The sequence below is a fragment of the Loxodonta africana genome, chromosome 9, assembly GCF_030014295.1.
Source record: "Loxodonta africana isolate mLoxAfr1 chromosome 9, mLoxAfr1.hap2, whole genome shotgun sequence".
Classification (NCBI taxonomy): Eukaryota; Metazoa; Chordata; class Mammalia; order Proboscidea; family Elephantidae; genus Loxodonta; species Loxodonta africana.
The window spans coordinates 102,121,520-102,139,920 of NC_087350.1; the positions used below are offsets into that span (position 1 = coordinate 102,121,520).

At 37.7% G+C, this 18,401-nt stretch overlaps 1 protein-coding gene across 9 annotated transcripts in view; it reads left to right on the forward strand.

Annotated features, from left to right (window-relative positions):
* The window catches only part of FREM1 (FRAS1 related extracellular matrix 1), a 333,841-nt gene extending 316,036 nt beyond the window's left edge, over nt 1–17,805 (forward strand). For 8 of the 9 annotated variants that reach the window (XM_064290482.1, XM_064290481.1, XM_064290480.1 and 5 more), the window contains 2 exons: nt 10,184–10,269; nt 12,164–17,805. In XM_064290482.1, the coding sequence (XP_064146552.1) occupies nt 10,184–10,269; nt 12,164–12,363 (286 nt within the window). In that variant the 3' untranslated portion in view covers nt 12,364–17,805. The remainder of the gene's footprint in view (nt 1–10,183; nt 10,270–12,163) is intronic. The other variant, XR_010322860.1, reaches the window with a different exon arrangement.
* The last annotated feature ends 596 nt before the right edge of the window (nt 17,806–18,401 follow it).

Genomic DNA, 18,401 nt, shown 5'->3' on the forward strand with positions numbered 1-18,401 from the left:
CTTTTAAAGCTGTGCCATTGATACAAATCTAATTTTTTTGCTTTTCTATCTCAGTGCTATGGAGAAAGTCAGAAGGAACTTGTCTGAATCGGCAGGCTTGCAGGTTCTGATAACTTTTTTATGAGTAAGGAATTCCTGCTCAGTGATTTGAAAATACCTAGTAATGAAAGGCTTTTTCACATCAGGACTATGTCACTGTAATTGGCACTGATGATTATGAAGCTAGACAAGTTGGACAAAGGTTCATGGGGCAACAGAACACTCAATGAAGGATGACCTGTGGCTAAATAATGGCAACAACATTTATCTAGGCCATAAGGACTTTAAAAATGCATATGTGACTATCCCTGGTACCTTTTGGCCAACCTGGATATTATCCAAACAGTGCAATTAAATGAATATGCTCCATGGCTGGAAATTGAGACTAGAGAAGGCCCTGGGAGACATGAGTCAGATCATACACTTCATCAAATTTAGAAAGCTATGCTCATCTAAAGACACCATTAGAGAATGAATGGGCAAACCACATTTGAGAAAAGCTATTCTCAAATTGTGTATCTGATAAAGGTCTCAAACCCAGAAAATACAAACAACTCTTACAAGTCAATATCAAAAAGGCAAACAATCCAATAAAAAATAGCAAATGACTTGGACACTTCACAAGAAAAGAAATAAAATTGGTCAATAAGCACATGAAAAGTTGCTCAAAACCATTAGACCTCAGGGAAATGCAAATTAAAATCCCAATGGGATATACTACTTCATGTATATTAGAACAGCAAAAATCATAAAAATTGACAATACTAAATGTTGACAAGGATATGGAGCAAATAGAATCATCATGCATTGTTGGGGGAAGTGTAAAATGCTACAACAATTCCACTTTTATGTATTTACCTAAGAGAAATAAAGATATGTTTATTTAGAAAGAAGACATGCTCAAGAATTTCATAGCAATCTTATTCATAGTACTAATAAACCCAGAAAAACCCAGTGCCGTGGAGTCAATTCCGACTCATAGTGACCCTATAGGACAGAGTAGAACTGCCCCATAGAGTTTCCAAGGAACGCTTGGTGGATTCAAACTGCTGACCTTTTGATTAGCAGCCTTAGCTCTTAACCACTATGCCACCAGGGTTTCCATAATAATAGTTGAGGTCATTTATGCTTTTTTGTTGTTGTTCTTGCTATTATTGATATGTAGTTCTTCACGTTTTTAGAAACAGGGAAATAAATAGTTTTATAAGCAATAAGATGGAATTGAACTACTGAAACCTCGAGCAATGTGAATAAATTTTAAAACTTTATGTTGAGAAAAAGCAGCCTGACACAAAAGAATGCATATCGTATAATTTCACTTATGTGAATAGAAAACGTTAATCTATGTTGTTAGAAATTAAAATTGATTATCTCTGGCAGATGTTATGTGATGATTGGAAAATCACACAAAGGAATGTTCTAGAGTGATGGCAATGTGCTATATATTGTTGTGACACGAATGTATACAATTGTCAAACTCCTCAGATTGAATACTTAAGAATCTATTCATTTTATTGTATGTAAATTTTACCTCAATTTTTAAAAAGCTAATAAAATGTTTTAAAAGTACATTTAAAATAAATCAGCCACCTTTTTCTTCACTGGTGTATTTCACATCCTAAGTATGAGCACAGACACGGTAGAGGTTAACCAGTGGCCTTCAGCTTTTCATTGATAAATTGGTGGTATAAAATAACTTAATATAATTGTTTATGCACATATATGTCCCTTGTGCTAGACGTTAAAGGAGTAAGAAGACATTCTTTCACCAAGATAAGCAGATATCCTACTTTTAATTAAAGTTTGCCTTTTTTCAGTGACTAGAAGGCTCAGGCAGCAGTAATAGTATAGGTCTTTTTTTCTCCTCAAGGAAAGGACTTAGATGGAGAATCAAAAATTATCTGAACCAGCAAGGAGGAGATTGCAATATGCTACAAAGGGAAAATATTATGGCTCTTCCACTGACAAAAACGAGGGCAAGGGAGTTACGCTCTAGCCCAGGTTTACCAAAATTGCATTGCTGCTGGGGTTTGTTGCTAAAATACAGGTAAACAGAACCCCCAAACCTTAAGGTAGAAGCAGCCTTATTGTTCATCTTCTGGTTGCTTTCAAAGGCCAAGTCAAGGAACTGTAGCTGGTCTATAATGATGCTTTCACTGGTCCTTAGTGTTATGAGAAAAGTAAGAACAATGTATATTGAGAGATCATCCAACAGTCCGTAGGTGTTAGTGTGAGATCACCAAGTGCCTTTTCTTAGAAGGATGGTTCTTTATTCTGAGATTGTGATTGTCTAGGTGTGTGCGTGTGTGTCAAAATCCTTTTTTTTTTTAATGAAATAGTGGCAACTTATAGTAATATTGCTGGTGTCCTCATGTCAACAACTCTACTTCAGTCCCTCAATATCTTTTTTTATGTTTTACTGATCTAGTTAATTACAGCTGGGCTTTAATGATGACTACAAAGAGTAGCATGGAGTTCTTCACGTAACTATTAATGTTGTAGAATTCACTCATCCCAGTAATAGATTTAAAACCCTAATTAAAAGCCCAGCTACCTTCTCATGCAGTTAACCTAGGATTTCATCTGCAGCTTGGTTTAACCACCTTGATACCATGACCCTTTACTCTAGTCTGACCTAGTTCCACAGGCCTCCATGCCAATAACGCCTTACTTTATATAACACTTTATAGTTTACAGAATTCTTTCGCATATATTAGCTCATTTGATCCTCCCATCACTTCCTTGAAAGAAGTAGGTATTATTATCCGCATTTTACAGATTTAAAAAAAAAAAAGAGGTTCAGGGGAACAAAACTATACGCTCATGGCCATACAAGCAAGTAAAAGGAAGAGACAAGACTTAATTTCCGATTATACCACTCTCCAAAGATAACCCCATAAGTGTAGGGGATTTCTCATCCCAGGTGTGTCGATAAGTACGCCTATTTAACTTTGTATTGGGATATACTAGATTTCCAACTTCAAAATTATGTGTTAATTTTACATCTCTCACGGCAAAGACATATTAAGATTTGTATTAAATTATAGATCCTAATTTTCCTTTGGATTTAAATCAAACTAACCTCACAGAGTAAACCCAAGGTACAATCAAGTTCTAAGTTTATAGGTGCATTCATTCAACAAATATTTATCAGGCACTGATTGTATGGCAGGTTCTGGGAATGTCTAAGGAGCCCTGGTGGCATAGTGGTTAAGCTCTTGGCTGCTAACTGAAAGGTTGATGGTTTGAATCCACCAGCAGCTCCACAGGGAAAGATGTGCCAGTCTGCTTCCATAACGATTACAACCTCGGAAACCCTATGGGGCAGTTCTATTCTGTCCTGTAAGGTTGTTATGAGTCAGAATCTGGTTGACAGCTGTTGGTTTTTAGTGGGGAATGTCTGGACCAGATCATACAGTTGAGTATTTATTCTCTCCCAGTGTTGGTCCCAACAATGCAGCCCAACTCTAAATCATTCCTTGTTCAACAATGAGCCTCAAAGAAATAGACACAATAATGCTCCGGATCCAGCTGTTCTATGGCGAGTCCTAACCCCAATATTTTACACAGTGAGGCCCTCATGCAATCTGTAATGCCTTCCCACACAGCTCTATCAAAAATGTGAAAGCCACTGAATTTAAATGATAACATTTAGCTTTCATTGAGTTGATGTCTTACTATAAAAAATGAAACAAAACCTGTTGCCATTGAGTCGATTCCCACTCGTAGTGACCCCATAGGGCAGAACAGAACTGTCCCATAGGGTTTCCAAGAGCGACTGGTAGATTCGAACGTCCAACCTTTTTGTTAGCAGCCAAGCTCTTAACCACTGTACCACCAGGGTTCCAGTGTCTTGCTATAGGTGCAGTTAAGAAATTCTCTCCACTTAGACATAAAAATATAAGTTGCCAGCAATATTTGTTCATTGTAGATATAAGAATATTTGGTATTTGTTGTTGTTGTTGGGCGTTATCCAGTCAATTTTGACTCATAGTGACCCCATGTGACAGAGTAGAACTGCCCCATAGAGTTTTCTTGCCTGTAATCTTTACAGAAGCAGATCACCAGGCTTTTCTCCTGTGAAGCAGCTAGTTGGGTCCCAATGGCCAAACTTTCGATTAGCAGCCAAGAGCTTAACCGTTTTGCCACCATGGTTCCTTAAATGCTATAAATAGAAAGACATTTTGTTCTGGAATAAACTGTTATAAAATCTATTATGATATCTGAAAATGTCCCACTCCCTATTAATTCAACAGATCAAACGTGGTATTATAAGCAGGTTCAGAACTACTTTATTCAAATTATTTTGAAGTTATTTTGATGAACTCTAGTCTCAGGGAATTATTTTAAGCTACAGCACTGTCACTTTTTTGTAGATGTAAAACTGACAAATTTTTCAGAACAAGAGAAAGTTTTTAGTGATAACTGGGGCTTTTCCAGCGTTTTAGGAAGCAACTAATTACATATCTATTAATAACACAAAGTAATATACAACCTTTCAAATTACATATTACCTATTTAACATATTGTTCCAGAAATTAAAACATCTACCAAACGGGATTTTTGTTGGCATTCCAGAGTGTGTAAGGGAGGAAAAGAAAATATATACGATGTGAGATTCTTAAAATGATCATAAAAAGCTTCAAATTTTAAAACTTCAATAGAAAGAATGGATATATATTTTTTTCTAATCAGATTGCATTTGTATGGCGCTTCAATATACATTTGATTTCAAAAAGACAACAAGAATAATTACCCCCCAAAACCACTGGTACAGGCATTTCAGAAAAAGTCAAGCAGAAGATTGAAAGCAAAGAATATTGAATACACCATGGACTACCAGAAGAATGAACAACTCTGTCTTGGAAGAAGTACAGCCAGAATGCTTCTTTGCAGGGAGGCTGGAGAGACAACATCTCACATACTTTGGACATGTTATCAGAAGGGATCAGTCCCTGGAGAAGGACATCATGCTTGGTAAAGTAGAGGGTCATTGAAAAAGAAGAACACCCTCAATGAGATGGATTGACACAGTGGCTGCAACAATGGGCTCAAACATAACGATTGTGAGGATGAAACAGGACCAGGCAGTCTTTTGTTCTGTTGTACGTGGGTTCTCTATGAGATGGAACCAAGCTGATAGCACCTAGCAACAACAACACGCATCTAGTATGTTGTTTTATTTAGTCTCAGGGACCATTATTAGGGCTCTCTGAGTTGTTTTCTTTGGCTTCCTTGCTGGTGTGTATATCTGAAGGTCCCGTACAGAGTGTCATTCACAGAACTCATGTCTCGATAAGAAAGCAAATTTTACTTTATCCCTTGTCCCTAATCAGATTGCCAACTCAATCTTTATCTCCAATTTCCTTTCCTCTCCACTGGTATTTTATTATTTTTTAACCCAGAGGAGCCAGACTCTTAGATTACGCATTTCCTGAATTTACGTATTGTAATCTCATCTGCTCATTTCCTTTGTTGGTCATTGTACATTTGGTAATTCTATTATTATAGATCGTTATCTAGGAAACCATTTTGTTTTCCACAGGAGTGTCTGGAACCCCCGCTGTCCTATCCTTAAAGATTTACTCTGAAATATACTTGTATTGTTGTTGTTAGTTGTAAACAAGTGGATTCCAACTCACGGTGACCCTAAATGTGCAGAGTACAACTGCTCCATAAGGTTTTCAAGGCTGTGACCTTTCGAAAGCAGATCTCCAGGGCTGTCTTCTGAGGCGCCACTGGGTGTGTTCAAAAGGCAAACCTTTTGGGTAGCAGCTGAGCATTTAACCATCTGCACCACACTGGACTCCATGAGATATACCTGTGCTTAATCAAAAAGTTTAAAGGAAATAGATGTTTATTTCTGTAACCAGGAAAGTGAAAGTTGCCATTTTTAATACTACACTTTGAATGCCTTCAAATTACAGAGCTGTGAAAAGATTCTTATTTGTATATGCGTGCCTATGTATTTTTATATCTGTTCATGCACATATCTATACAGATAACATCCATATATGTGTGTATAAACATAGAAGACAAATATGCTATTCGTATAAAATAATCAACATATACATACCTACACATTTATTTTGTGAATAACTATGCTCTATTTTTTTTTTTTTAATACTTTACTTGGAAACCCCGGTGGTGTAGTGGTTAAGGGCTACAGCTGCTAACCAAAAGGTCCATGGTTTGAATCCACCTGGCTCTCCTTGGAAACTCTATGGGGCAATGAGTAAAGTAATACTTTACCTACCTTAAACACAGCTGTTTCTCCGTCTCTATCTTTTGGGACTTCTTGTGGTTAAAGCACTCAGCTGCTAACTGAAAGGTTGGCAGTTCAAACCCACCAACCATTCCATGGGAGAAAGATGTGGCAATCTGCTTCCGTAAGATTTACAGCCTTGGAAACCTTATGGTACAGTTCTATTCTTTCCTATAGAGTTGCTATGAGTCTAAATTTACTTGATTGGTTTGCTTCTTGGAGAGTCATAAAGAAAACGAGAATAGTACTTGAGGAGTTAAAATGGATTTTATGAAGTCTGCTTTAAAGATAGTTTCAAGAATGTGAGAGCTAGAAGAGTTGTTAAGTATCCTGGAATAAAGCTCCATTATTTCCTGATGTGAGTCCCTGGGTTGTGCGAGTGGCTAATGTGCTCAGCTGCTAACTGAAAGTTTAAAGGTTGGTGGCTGAAGTCCACTCAGAGGTGCCTCAGAAGAAAAGCCTAGCAATCTACTTCTGAGAAATCAGCTGTGGAAAACTCTGTGCAGCACCCTTACACTCTGGCACCCAAAGGGCCACCATGAGTCGGAGTCAAGGCAACTGCAACTTCTATTTTCTCTCTTATGATGAAATTGAAGCTACAAAGTTTCATTCTTAAGGAATTAGGGGCAAAGCAAAAAGCAGAACTAGAACCCTGGCATCCCATGCTCTGTCCAGCGTAAGTATTGACTTAAGACAGCCCCCAAGCCCTCCCGCAGCCCACGCCACACTTAGCACATGCTTGATGTTCTCGTGTTCTAAGGCCGTACCACATTAGAATTAGCATGTTGGATGTGAAGGGAAGAGGAAGAAATGCTGCTCTCATACCTGAGGTAGCTGTCAGACAGGAGCTGACAGTGAACAATGAGGTCAGAGCCAGTCACAAAACCCAAATCCAGCAGCCTGAGGCCATTCTGTGAAGGGCAAAAGCCTTGCATATCTCAGGAGGCCTATAAATTGCTGCTGTGTTATAGAACTGCAGTTACTGGTAGTGTTAGTGGAAAAAATAATTAAAAAACGGATAAATTATGTTCACCATCGGTGATCTGGAAACACAGGGAAATGGATCTAAATTTTTTAATTCAACAGTTGTCTAACTTTATACAGGTATTGCTAATTTTGTTTCCTACCTTATTTTCACATCAATGGACATTAAACCAGCAAAGAAATAATGGTGACTTTTTTTTTTTTTCCAGCTTTCTATATTATATTACTTAAAGCATTTTTAAGGGCCTAATCAGCACTGAGGAGAATTAGGCACAATCAAATACTGCTTATCAGAATAATTCAGGTAGCTGCAAAAAGAGTTCATAAAGAATTTTATTTTGGAGAAGTATATATTTGGCAAAACAAGGGCTTTGACTTCCACATTGATATATGAGGGTTTGACAGTGGGCTGGACTCATTTCACTGGGTTGCAAATATTGGGTTAGTTGACTAAACACCCCAAGCTCGAAATGTAGGCCTCAAGTAATTTGATTTTATCCAAACAGTTAGTTTGAGTTACCTTGCTAATCAAACTGTGAGGATGGCATGGGACTGGGCAGTGTTTCATTCTGTTGTACATAGGGTCTCTATGGGTTGGAACCAATGTGACGCACCTAACAACAACAACTGATCAAATGAACTGGAGAATTGCCAAATTTCTATGATTTAGAAATAAGCTTCTTAGGAGAGCAGTACTATTTTGGCATTAAGTAATTGATCTTTATAAATAGGCAGTTGCTAAATTTCGAAAAAAGATGTTTAAAACCTATTGAACTTGTGTGTCACAGGCCAGGTATTATAATAAAATATCACTTTCCTTGCTGCTGCCTGTCACGATCCTGCCAATAACCATTAAAATGAGAATATAGTATGAACTCTGGGAAAGGCCCAATAAGCAACATCATGACAAATGGGGAAGATATTGAAGTTGTCAAAGATTTCATTTTAATTGGATCCACAATCAACGCCCACGGAGGCAGCAGTCAAGGAATCAAACAATGTATTACGTTGGGCAGATCTGCTGCAAAAGACCTCTTTAAAGTGTTGAAAAGCAAAGATGTTGCTTTGAGGACTAAAGTGTGCCTGACCCAAACCATGATATTTTCAATTGCCTCATATGCACGTGAAAGCTGGAAAATGAATAAAAAGACTGAAGAAGAATTGATGCCTTTGAATTATAGCATCGATGAAGTCTGAATGAAGAAGTACAGCCAGGGTGCTCCTTGAAAGTGAGGATGGTGAGACTTCGTCTCACATACTTTGGACATGTTATCAGAAACGACCAGTTCCTGGAGAAGGACATCATGCTTGGTAAGGTAGGGGGCTATTGAAAAAGAGGAAGACCCTCGACAAGGTAGATTGACACAGTGGCTACAAAAATGGGTTCAAACACAGCAACGATTGTGAAGATGGTGCAGGACCAGGCAGTGTCTCGTTCTGATGTTACATAGGGCAGCTATGAGTTGGAATCAACTCAACGACACCTAAGAAAACAGTAAATATTTGTTGTTGCATTTAAGTGCTGTCAAGTTGATTCTGACTCATGGTGACCCCATGTGACAGAGTAGAACTGCACCATAGGGTTTTCTTGGCTATAATCTTTATGGGAGAACACTACCAGGTCCTTCTTCCACAGAGCTGCTGGGTGGGTTCAAACTGCTAACCTATTGTTTAGCAGCCGAGTGCTTAACCATTGCAGCACCATCTTTCGGTTTTTTGTACTGTGGTGGCTTGCTTATTGCTATTATGCTGTAAGCTGTGCCCCCAGTATTTCACATACCAGCAGGATCACCCGTAGTGGACAGATTTCAGTGGCACTTCCAGGCTAAGACAGACTAGAAAGAAAAGCCTAGTGATTTACTTAAGAAAATTAGCCAGTGAAAACCCTGTAGATCACAACAAAATATTTGTCCAATGTCATGGATTGAATTGTATACTCTAAAAATGTGTGTCAACTTGGCTAGGCCATGATTCCCAGTATTGTGTGATTGTCTACCATTTTGTCATCTGATGTGATTATCCTATGTGTTATAAATCCTACTACTGTGATGTTAATGAGGCAGGATAGTGGGCAGTTATGTTAATGAGGCAGGACTCAATCTATTAGATTAGGTTGTGTTTTAAGCCAGTCTCTTTGAGATATAAAAGAAAGAAGCCAGTGGAGAGACATGGGGGCCTCATACCACAAAGAAAGAAGAACCAGGAGAATAGTGTGTCCTTCAAACGCCCGGGTCCCTGTACTGAGAAGCTCCTCGACTGATGAAGATGGTTGACAAGAACCTTTCCCCAGAGCCAACAGAAAGAGAAAGCCTTCCCTTGGAGCTAGAACCTTGATTTTGGACTTCTGGCTGCCTAGATTGTGAGAGAATAAATTTCTTTTTGTTAAAACTATCCACTTGTAGTATTTCTATTATAGCAGCACTAGATGACTATTTTTTTTTTTTTTAGATGACTAAGGCATCCAATATAGTGCTGGAAGATGAGCCCCCCAAGGGAAAAAAAAAAAATGAAACCAAACCTGTTGCCATTAAGTCAATGGTGACTTAGAACTGCCCCATAGAGTTTCTAAGGAGCGCCTGGTGGATTCGAACTGCCAACCTTTTGGTTAGCAGCCATAGCTCTTGACCACTATGCTACCAGGGTTCCCCGCTAGGGAAAAGTCACTCAAAATATACAGTGGCCACAGCAATGGATTCGAGCATACCAGTGATCATGAAGATGGTACAGGGCCAAACAACATTTTGTTCTGTGTCATGAGTTGGAGCCGACTTGCTGACAACTAACAACATATCTATCTAGTTTTTTTGAACTGATTATTATTTCTCTTTATGTACGTCGGCAGAAATGTTGAACTTCTTATCACTAAAGCTCTCATTTTCATTTATCTGCATGTAGACACCTGGGTAGCCTTGTAACTGTCCTCACAAGGCAGCATATGCGATGGCTCTGGGACATCAGTGGAAGGAGGCCCTTCTGGATAGGCAAGTATCTATGCTGCATGTAGGAAGGAGGCAAGGGCACCAAGAGATTGGACAACTCCCACTGCTCGCTTCCATGGACCAATGCAATTGTGGTCTACCAGTAATAACTAATAGCTTAGCTATGTTTGATGGTTAGATAGCCTGTCTTTTAAAACCCATCTTAAACCTTTTGACACACCTATCCCAAAAAAATAGTGATTTGGTTAGCTCTATAGGTAAGAGAGTTCACCACAATTTCTAAAAGTAAAAAAATTAGAAATAGCTATAAATCGAGGGTGGTTAAATAAATTATAGTATAGCCATATGAAGGAATATTTAATATTTAGTGCTTTTGTAAGTCTTTAAGTATTATATACATGACAAAATGTCTTTGGTGTATTTATTCATTCATTATTCATTCAACAAATATATGTTAGATGTATGTTATGATATATATAAAATAAGCAATTTATTGCAGTTGTGGCAAGGTGCTAAATAAAACAGGGTCTACAGCCATATAAAGCACGAAATAATTAGAATGAAAAAATTAACTTATCTGCATGTAGTGTATATATAAATGTGTGCATGTGTGTGTATGTTTATACCAAAGTATTAAAAATGCTTTACATCCAGGTAGGAATTAAAGGTAATCTTAATTTTATGTCTTAATTTCTGAATTTTTAAATATTTTCTACAATTTTATCAACAACAAATCTTTTAAAGCCATTTTAGAAATAGAATTTTCATGGCACATCAAAGTCAGTATTCCCACCACCTCCACTGAAAAGTATTGTATTTGAGGGAACTGTGTTGGCTTCACAAAATTTCTGTAATACTCAGTGGGCCTCTAAATTCTGAAATTATCTGAGACTATTAAATTAAACTGTCAGATAAGTCTTCTCTACATCCACTCAAAAATATGGACTGAGAAGTAGTTGGGGGACGGTAATATGCTATGTAGCTAAGACTGTTCACACACAAATTGGGTTTGGGAGATATCAGACCATGCTATCCTGGGGGATTCCTTCCTCATGTCATTCCTTCTTATTTCAATTAGGAAAGAGAGTGAGTGGGAGGAATGCTTCTTTAAGACAATATTACAACAGCTTTACAACATTGAAGTGCAACTTGCAAAAACTGCCAATGGGAGCAAGGGGTCAGTAGAGAAAAGCTGCTCTTTATTGGAATTTTTCCAGACTAAAAATAATACACAGAAAGCTGCTTTCAAATATGAAAACCAAGGCATCTATATCACGAAGAACAATACGCAAGAATGCATCTCTTCCTCTGTGATAGGAGTTGTGTGTATAGAATAATATGAATAATAATAATAGCTGCTATTTATTAAATACATATGCCAGGAGCTTCCCGTGCATTATTTAATCCTCAGAACAGCCCCTGGTGTACTATTTCTATTCCCACTTTTTAGATGAGCTTTGGAAAACTCAGTTTAAGTTTCTGCCCAAAGATGCTCATCTTGCAAGTGGTGAAGCTGGGATTTGGACTCAGGTCTGCCTGACTCCAAAGCCTTGTACTCTTAGTTGTGTCTTACAGGGTTCCCAGCTCCTGTTATTTGTTTTAGGGTCTCTAGGTGGTGCAAGCACTTAGCACACTTGGCTGCTAACCAAAAGGTTGGAGGTTTGCGTTCACCCAGAGGCATCTTGGAAGAAAGGCCTGGCAATCTACTTCCAAAAAATCAGCTATGGAAAACCCTGTGGATCCCAGTTCTACTCTGACACATGCATGGGGTTGGTTAGTCAGAATCTACTCAAAGCCAACTTGTTATTACTTATTTTAGAACCTGGGTCCACACCTGCATATGATTCCCAAGTTTAGAACAACAGACTAGATATGATGTCTAAAAACAAGTGTAATGAAATAATTTCACATTTTTTCTTTTTTTGGTTCACATTAGGTTTGAATGACCAAGTACATGCTGGCTACTGGGAGTGGATTGGTGGTGAGCCTGTCACCTTCACCAACTGGAGGAAAGTGACCCATCAGCATTCAAAGCCTGGAAAGAACTGTGTTTTGGTTCATAGACAAGGGAAATGGCAAACAAAGGACTGTAGGCAGGGCAAACCTCACAGTTATATATGCTCCAGGAAACTCTAATGTAACTGTCCTTCTAGGCTTACCTGGGATTTCTCACCTATTTATTTATAGGACTTGTGAACATTGCTCAAGAGAAAACCAACTGTCATGACTTATTTCTTACATTTTTAAAATCGTATTTTATGAGTGATTCTCTCTAGTTAAAAATGGAACATAAATTAATTGTTCCAGAAAGATCGATAAATGAGTATTTCTTACAAGATGAGATACAATTTTTGCATCTCAATACCTTCTAAGAAAAAGCCTGAAGTATTATAAGATGTAAGATTTGCTTATTCCAGGTGACACCCTCAGCCCCTAAATCTCAGGCAGCACCAATATCATGGTTCTTGGAATTTTTTTTTGTTCCATTACCTCAAATGAGTCCTTTCTGAAATCTATATTGCAGGATCTCCTGTCTGAGTGAAGCTGACCCTACCAGTTCATTTAACCAAGGTTGAACTGCAAAAGGCTAGTTTTTCCCTTTGAAGCCCTTTTAAGTGTGCAACCTGAGATTAGAGGCTGCGGATGGAAAGAAAGGAGAATTCTTTCTTTAAAATGTGTTGTGGAAAAGGAAGGCTTTAAATGGGAGAACCACTCTGTGGCAGCTTATCTGCAAGGCTCTAGTTCAGGTAAGCATTCAGGGTGCTCCCTGTACCTCCAATGTCTCCACATCACTATCGCCTTTTCCAATAAGAATGCCGGCTAATATCTTTCCAAAGTTAATAATTGGGCTTCCCCAACCTTTCAGAATCATGAGAATTTGGAAGTACTATGAGTCTCTCTCTTTGTCCACATGTATATGTAGTACTGACTGGCATTTCTCAAGGACATTTGAAATAGTATATATGAATGATGGTTGACATATGGAAGAAAAATATAGCTTCCTCAGAAGTGTGCCAGTGAACTATGCTGATGAACAAAGAAAAGTAATATTGAAAACAGAGCCCTTGAAAGCCTATATTCTTGGAAAAAGATTTCACTGCAATTGTGAGCCCTTAAATCTTTGCAGAAATGCCATGCTAACTTGATTCTCTAGTGTAAAGGTATCTTATTAATTTTTTTTATTGTGCTTTAAGCGAAACTTTACAAATCAAGTCAGTCTCTCATACAAAAATTTATATACACCTCGCTATATACTCTTAGTTACTCTCCCCCTAATGAGTAAGCACAGTCCTTCTCCCCACTCTGTATTCCCCCATGTCCATCAGCCGGCTTCTGTCCCCTTCTGCCTTTTCATCTTCCCTCCAGACAGGAGCTGCCCACATAGTCTCATTCATGTGTCTACTTGAGCCAAGAAGCTCACTTCTTACCAGTATAATTTTCTATCTCATATTCCAGTCCAATCCTTGTCTGAAGAGTTGGCTTTGGGAATGGTTCCAGTCTTGGGTTAACAGAAGGTCTGGGGACCATGACCTCTGGGGTCCCTCTAGTCTCAGTCAGACCATTAAGCCTGGTTTTTTACGAGAATTTGAGGTCTGCATCCCACTGCTGTCCTGCTCCATCAGGGATTCTCTGTTGTGTTCCCTGTCAGGGCAGTCATCAGTTGTAGCTGGGCACCATCTAGTTCTTCTGGTCTCAGGCTAATGGAGTCTCTGATTGAGGTACCTTATTAATTTATAATCTCAGCTGAGTGAAGCATTTTATGGCAGTGAAGCATGTTGCAGCCTTACTAGAACTCTCTTCTGAAATTAAGGTTTGAATTACAGGAAATTAGGACTTTATTTCTGAAATATTTACTCCAAATTTTTCTCTTTTTGTAACAGGGAAAAGTATGGTTCTGCCAAATGTAACCTGCATGAGCATCAGTGTAACCTTTGAATCAGAATTGGCTATTAAGTAGACTAGAGTTTTGGTGCAGGTTTTATAACCATACCTTGCATAAAACTAGTATGTTTGGAGAAATTCAGTCCAGCTTTGGCTATTAAATACATGACAAACATGCTTTATTTCTCCCCATTTATCAAGCATTTGATTAATAGAAAAACTTACCAAGAGAGGTTAGGATAAGACTCAGATGCTCTACCTCTTACTTAAATCTAAACATCATAATGGAGTCAGGTGGCTCCTTACCTTAGGTGGGAGACTGGTATAACATACAGGTCTCCTGTGTCATACAAACAGTCTCTGGTGTTTAACCAAAAGATGTCAAATCCATCCTCCTGGACCAGCTGTAATTAGATTTCTTCTGATCCACTAGCTTTTGCGGTGTGGAAAGGTGGGATGCAGCTTAGAGAGGAGATGAGTTATTGACCTGAAGGGTTAAGTCCTAGGAGGGAAAGCAAAAGTTCAAGGAATGAAGAATTCAAGGGCCATTCCTTCCTATTGGAACTCTAGAACCATATAAACTGTTAAAACTGGAGATATAGAGCTCTGTCAACTATGCAAAACCCAGTCAGCATGGTAGTTTTATCATACATTTCTGCAATTAAAATATTTAAATATAATTGCAAATGTTAGCATAAAGACAGAGTGTTTTGATTTTTGTAACATCTAGAAGATAACCACTATAATATACTAGAAGAATATTTTAAAATATTCTTGATCATGAAAACATTTGTTGTAAAATCTAAGTAATTGAAAGAAGATGCAAATAAAAATCAGGCAACTTTGGGTGCTGGGCAATTATGACCTTCATTTCTTCCTCATGATTGGGCTTTGGATAGGAGGGTGGTGTGGGAAGCAGGAAATAAATGGTTGGCATGATTCCTTCTATCTTGATTTCCCATTGCTGCCCTGCAGTTTCTGATGGGAATAGGAAGAGAAGACATGGAATAATGGGTAGAATGGGAGATTAGAGGAGAGAAAAGGAAAGAGAGGAGAGAAGGATTGAATACGAGGGGATGGAGACAGATAGTAGCTAGGAAGGAGAGCATCAGAAAGAAGGACCTGAGTGTCACTGGGCTCCTCTTCCCAAGCTTGAGTACCAACTCAGGAAAGTCTTAACTTTATCCACCGGCATCAACCCAGCTCAGTAGTGTGTAGCTTTTCAGAATCTGCTGATTTTTGGTCTTTAAAAAATACACAGCATATATTTGCTTAAAAAAATATAATCATCATTTCACCTTCTTCCAAAAAGTGGTAAAAATGAGCCAGGTGACATTTATTTACATTTCTTTTTTTGTTGTTTTTTTAATACAGCCAAGAAAGTATATACATGTATATTAATTAACACAGTAGTTCTGTGTAATTTAAACCATAAACTGGTGCTGATTAATTTTCTTCAACAAGACAGCATATTAAATTACTATATCTAATGTATCAAAATTAATAAAATACACTTCTTTCTAGTTTTGTTTCATTGTTCCTTAAGTTTTTAACATTTTATGTTTTCCTAGGGACACATGTGTTTTATATTTTAATGATTTTACCTGTTGTAAGAACGGGTGGAGGGGAGAACTCAACATGCCTCTTTTACCCTTATAGCTTAAACCAACCTTTAGTTGTACTGATTGCTGAGTTGGAATCGACTTGATGGCAATGGGTTTGGTTTGGGTTTTAGTTGTATGGCATCCATCCATCCGTCCATCCTTCCGTCTGTCCATCCATCCATCCACCATGCATTCAACAAATGCTGAATATGGAGTACCAACCCTGCCCCTGACATTGCTCGAGATGCTAGAGATAATATAGTGAATAATGCAGGAATAAAAATATAAAAGCATAGAATGAAAATATAAAAGCATGGCTGAGATATGCAAATTTCTTGTAATTTTTTTAAGCCTCAAGCTTTTACCAGGGAGGAAGTTGAAGTGAAAATCATTGATTACATTATTCTGTAGCATTGAAGAGGAATACATAGATAGAAACAGCTTAGACTGTCTTTTGTTATATCTCTCTCCTGATTAAGAAATTGGTGGTAACTTCCTGAGTTTATAATCACGTCAAAGTGCTATTGACAGAGCTTGCCTCAAATTTCCTGCCTCCAAAATCAGGTTAGTAACTAAAGTTTTTAAATCTCGCTAATTGATTTTGTAACAGTCCCCCCTTCCTCCCACAGACACACCCCAAAAAACAAACAGTATATGTCTCTGTATTTTGGGAATTTATTTTTGAAGTAACAGAAATAAAAGAGAGAGACCTTCAATATTATCTCATTTAATACCATTTTTACAACAGAGAAGACTGAGGTCACTAGAACTGAGGTCTTAGAAGTTGTAGGTTGAATCTCTTCTAATTATTCCATATACCTAGTACTGCTCTGGGTAAAAAATTTTACTATATAAAAGTAAAATACCTCTGAAATAGGAGTATGATAAAATTCACCACATACTTGAAAATATTACGCTAAGTAAAAGAAATCAGACACAAAAGGCCATCTATGATATGATTCTTTTTATATGAAATGTCCGGAAGAGGCAAATCTAGAGAGACAGAAAGCAGACTAGTGATTGCCAAGGCATGGGAAGAGGAGGAAATTGGGACTAACTCTTAATAGGTTTAGGATTGCTTTTTAGGGGAATGGAAATGTTCTGCAATTAAACGATGGTTGCCCAACATAGTTAATATATTAAAAACTACTGAAGTATACACATTAAAATGGTAAATTTTATGTTATGTGAAGTATATCTCAATAAAAAATGCTATAAAAATTCACCATATAAAATTTATTTTAGTAAGGTGTAAATGGGTTGATGTATTTGCCGTGTGTTTATCCAAATTGTCCAAGATACATTTTCTAGCCTTTGCCTCATGCCTCACCCAGGTTTTAGCTTATTTGTTTATACAGTTGATTGAGGGGAAGGGAATGCCGATTAGACATATTTTTTAAATTTATAGTATAGCTCTGTTGATATTCCTCTTGCTTCCTCCAGTCAATCATGGGAGAACTGCCACCGAGGGCAGAGTGTGTCTGGATGTCTTTAATGTCTAGGACGCTCTGACTTTCTTAACATAAACTTTAGAACAGGATCGTGCAGGAAATGAATATACTGTCCTCATAATTTACACATATAGCTGTTCATTTCGAACAGCTTTTATAGGTCTTACATTCTGGTAAGCAATAAAGTTTAGTTTATCTTAAGACAGAAAGAAACAAAAATCAACTAACACTTCCATTAAAGGCCTCATTGTAACCCATTACACTTTTTCCAAGCAATGACATACAAGTTCACCTTTTGCATCTATCCCCATCTGTATTTTTGCTTTCCACAGGCAATCAATCCCAGCTTACCCTGTAGAAGAACAATATGTTCAGACCCAACGATATGCTGCTTGCAAAAAACACACTTTAAATGCCAAACCAAAACCTAACCGATGGCTATCAGAGTCCATTCTGACTCATAGCGACCCTGTAGGACAGCATAGAACTGCCCTGTAGGATTTCCAAGGTTGTAAATCTCAATGCAGCATACTGCCACATCCTTCTCCCTCAGAGTAGTAGCTGGTAGGTTTAAACGGCTGACCTTTCAATTAGCAGTTGAGCACTTAAGCACTGCACCATCAGGGCTCCTCACACTTTAAACATAGATACACAAATACATTAAAAGTAAAAGAATGGGAAAAGATACAATATGCTAAAACTAGTCAAAAGAAAGCTGAAATGTCTATACTAACACTAGACAAAGTAGATTTTATAGTGAGGAAATTTACCAAGGATAAAGAAGATCATTTCATAATGATTAAGGGATCATTATAGCAGGAAGATGTAACAGTTCTAAACACTGACACATATAACAAAGCTTAAAAATACATGAAACAAAAACTTTTGGAATCGCGAGGAGAAATAGACAATAGAATGGAAATGGGAATAGAAACACGGTTAAGAGCTTGGCTGCTAACCAAAAGATTGGCAGTTTGACTCCATCAGCTGCTCCTTGGAAACCCTGTGGGGAAGTTCTACTCTGTCCTATAGAGTCATGATGAGTTGGAATCGACTTGACGACAACCAGTTTTACAGGTTTTATTTATACATACATGTGTATATTATATATATAATTTTTGTATACAGAAATATATAGATCTATTATATATAATTATAGTCAGAAATGTGAATATCCCTCTTTCTAAAACTGATAGAACAAGTAGGCGTAAAATCGGTAAGGATATGAAAGATGAAC